We start from the raw sequence: 823 nt of genomic DNA, 5'->3' as shown, positions 1-823 counted from the left end.
AAAGTATCTAGCTACAATGACTGACATGGAAACATTTACTGCCATCATTAGGGAGCTGGAGGCTGAACGTAATACTGCTCTCCAAGATAACAAAGTTCTACAAAATGAACTTTGCCAAGTAACACAAGAAGTAATCCAAACGAAACGCTATTGGGAATCCTGCAAAAGCGAAGCGGAAGAATTGAAACAAACATTGAACCACTACTGCTCGGAAGTTGAACATCTCCAAAACGTTATTCACAAGAAAGAAGAAGAGCGTATGGAAATGATGAATCACATGAACTTTATGAGTCAGGAGAATTCAGAGTTGAAATCAATGAACGAAGCTATGAATAGAGAAGTTAAAACTGGACGTGAACATCTGAATGAAGCGGAGAAAGAAATCATTCGTCTTCAACGTTATGTGCAGGACAAAGACTATTCTGTGAAACTATTGGAAGAGAAGCTACAGGACATGGCGCAAGTGATGAAAGAACGGGAGATACAACATCAGCAAATACAAGAAGAGAGACATCACCTCAGTGATCAACTCTCACAATACAAGAACTCACTACAGGTGAGTGTTATGCACGAGGAAACTTTTCGTCACCAACTTGCATCTATTGAAAATACCAATATCAAACTAGAACAAGAACTAGAAGATCGAAAACATTTGGTGGAAAAATTGCATGAGGAATTGGAGAAAGAGAAAAGTAACGCACACAATATGAACGAAGCACTACGACAGATTCGCAGTGATATGCACGGAGCATGTCTAGAGCAACAGAAGAATGAAGAGGAAATGCTGTCACTCCATCAGGTCATACTCACTCTCAATAACAAG

The 823-nt window shown here is 39.5% G+C and overlaps 1 protein-coding gene across 1 annotated transcript; it reads left to right on the top strand.

Annotated features, from left to right (window-relative positions):
• Positions 1-16: 16 nt before the first annotated feature.
• Positions 17-820, top strand: LOC113473287 (cilia- and flagella-associated protein 57-like; the record flags this gene model as incomplete). The annotated part of the gene is made up of 1 exon (XM_026832971.1): positions 17-820. A coding segment is annotated over exon 1 (804 nt), but the record flags the coding sequence as incomplete, so codon positions are not given.
• Between the last annotated feature and the right edge of the window lie 3 nt (positions 821-823).

This window comes from Diaphorina citri, unplaced genomic scaffold (assembly GCF_000475195.1).
Source record: "Diaphorina citri unplaced genomic scaffold, Diaci psyllid genome assembly version 1.1 scaffold23110, whole genome shotgun sequence".
Lineage (NCBI taxonomy): Eukaryota > Metazoa > Arthropoda > Insecta > Hemiptera > Psyllidae > Diaphorina > Diaphorina citri.
Note: the sequence above shows the minus strand (reverse complement) of the source record. Positions and strands in the feature narration are given on the sequence as shown.